This window comes from Physeter macrocephalus, chromosome 18 (assembly GCF_002837175.3).
Source record: "Physeter macrocephalus isolate SW-GA chromosome 18, ASM283717v5, whole genome shotgun sequence".
Taxonomy (NCBI): Eukaryota; Metazoa; Chordata; class Mammalia; order Artiodactyla; family Physeteridae; genus Physeter; species Physeter macrocephalus.
The window spans coordinates 106,456,543-106,457,445 of NC_041231.1; the positions used below are offsets into that span (position 1 = coordinate 106,456,543).

Consider the following 903-nt stretch of genomic DNA (forward strand, 5'->3'; position numbering starts at 1 on the left):
GCCACCTTCATCGGCAACAGCACGGCCATCCAGGAGCTGTTCAAGCGCATCTCGGAGCAGTTCACGGCCATGTTCCGCCGCAAGGCCTTCCTGCACTGGTACACGGGCGAGGGCATGGACGAGATGGAGTTCACCGAGGCCGAGAGCAACATGAACGACCTGGTGTCCGAGTACCAGCAGTACCAGGACGCCACGGCCGACGAGCAGGGGGAGTTTGAGGAGGAGGAGGGCGAGGACGAGGCCTGAGGCCGCCGGAGGCCGCGTGGCTGGAGGCCGGGCGGAGGGCGAGGGGGAGGGGGGCTCGCGGAAGGAGAGAAGCATGGGCCGGGGGCTCTGCGGCTGGGCGCCGGTTCGCTGGTGCGCTTCACTGTTGCCTGTCCCTTTTGGTTTTGTTTCTTTTTTCCTCTTTGTAATACTGATGACATCCGTGTACCATCTGAGATCTTTCTGAACTACTGTTGTGATGGCTAAAATCACATAAACGTTTGTGTCCTACTGGTGTCCTCTTTTCTGTCTCCTTCTCTTTATTTTCAACTTAAATGTCACTTGCAGAACGCATTCCATTGAATCCTTCCTTCAGAAAAGCGAAGGGATGGGTACGATCTCACGTGAATTTACTCTTCAGTGTGGTAAAGCTGAACCAACCACAATCATACCCAATTTAAGAGGGGAGAGCAATCCGAATTTCACGATGCCTTCGAGTAAATATGTAATGAGTTGAGAGATGCCCGCTTGAAAGCACACTACTATTCTCATGGAGAAAGCCTACCACACCTTTATTTCCTCTACAAAAAAAAGTTTGTTTGGGATAGTTACTACATGCGCACAGCACAGAATTCTAAAGCATAGAGAGTGGAAGGAAAGCCTCTCTTCCTCCTGTGTCTCTTGATGCATTTTCTTCCC

At 52.2% G+C, this 903-nt stretch overlaps 1 protein-coding gene across 1 annotated transcript in view; it reads left to right on the forward strand.

Moving 5' to 3' along the window:
* Window positions 1-312, forward strand: part of LOC102984856 (tubulin beta-2B chain-like) — a 2,851-nt gene extending 2,539 nt beyond the window's left edge. Inside the window, exon 5 of the mRNA XM_028479538.2 lies at window positions 3-312. Coding sequence (XP_028335339.1) covers window positions 3-246 — 244 coding nt within the window. The 3' untranslated portion in view covers window positions 247-312. The remainder of the gene's footprint in view (window positions 1-2) is intronic.
* Window positions 313-903: the final 591 nt, after the last annotated feature.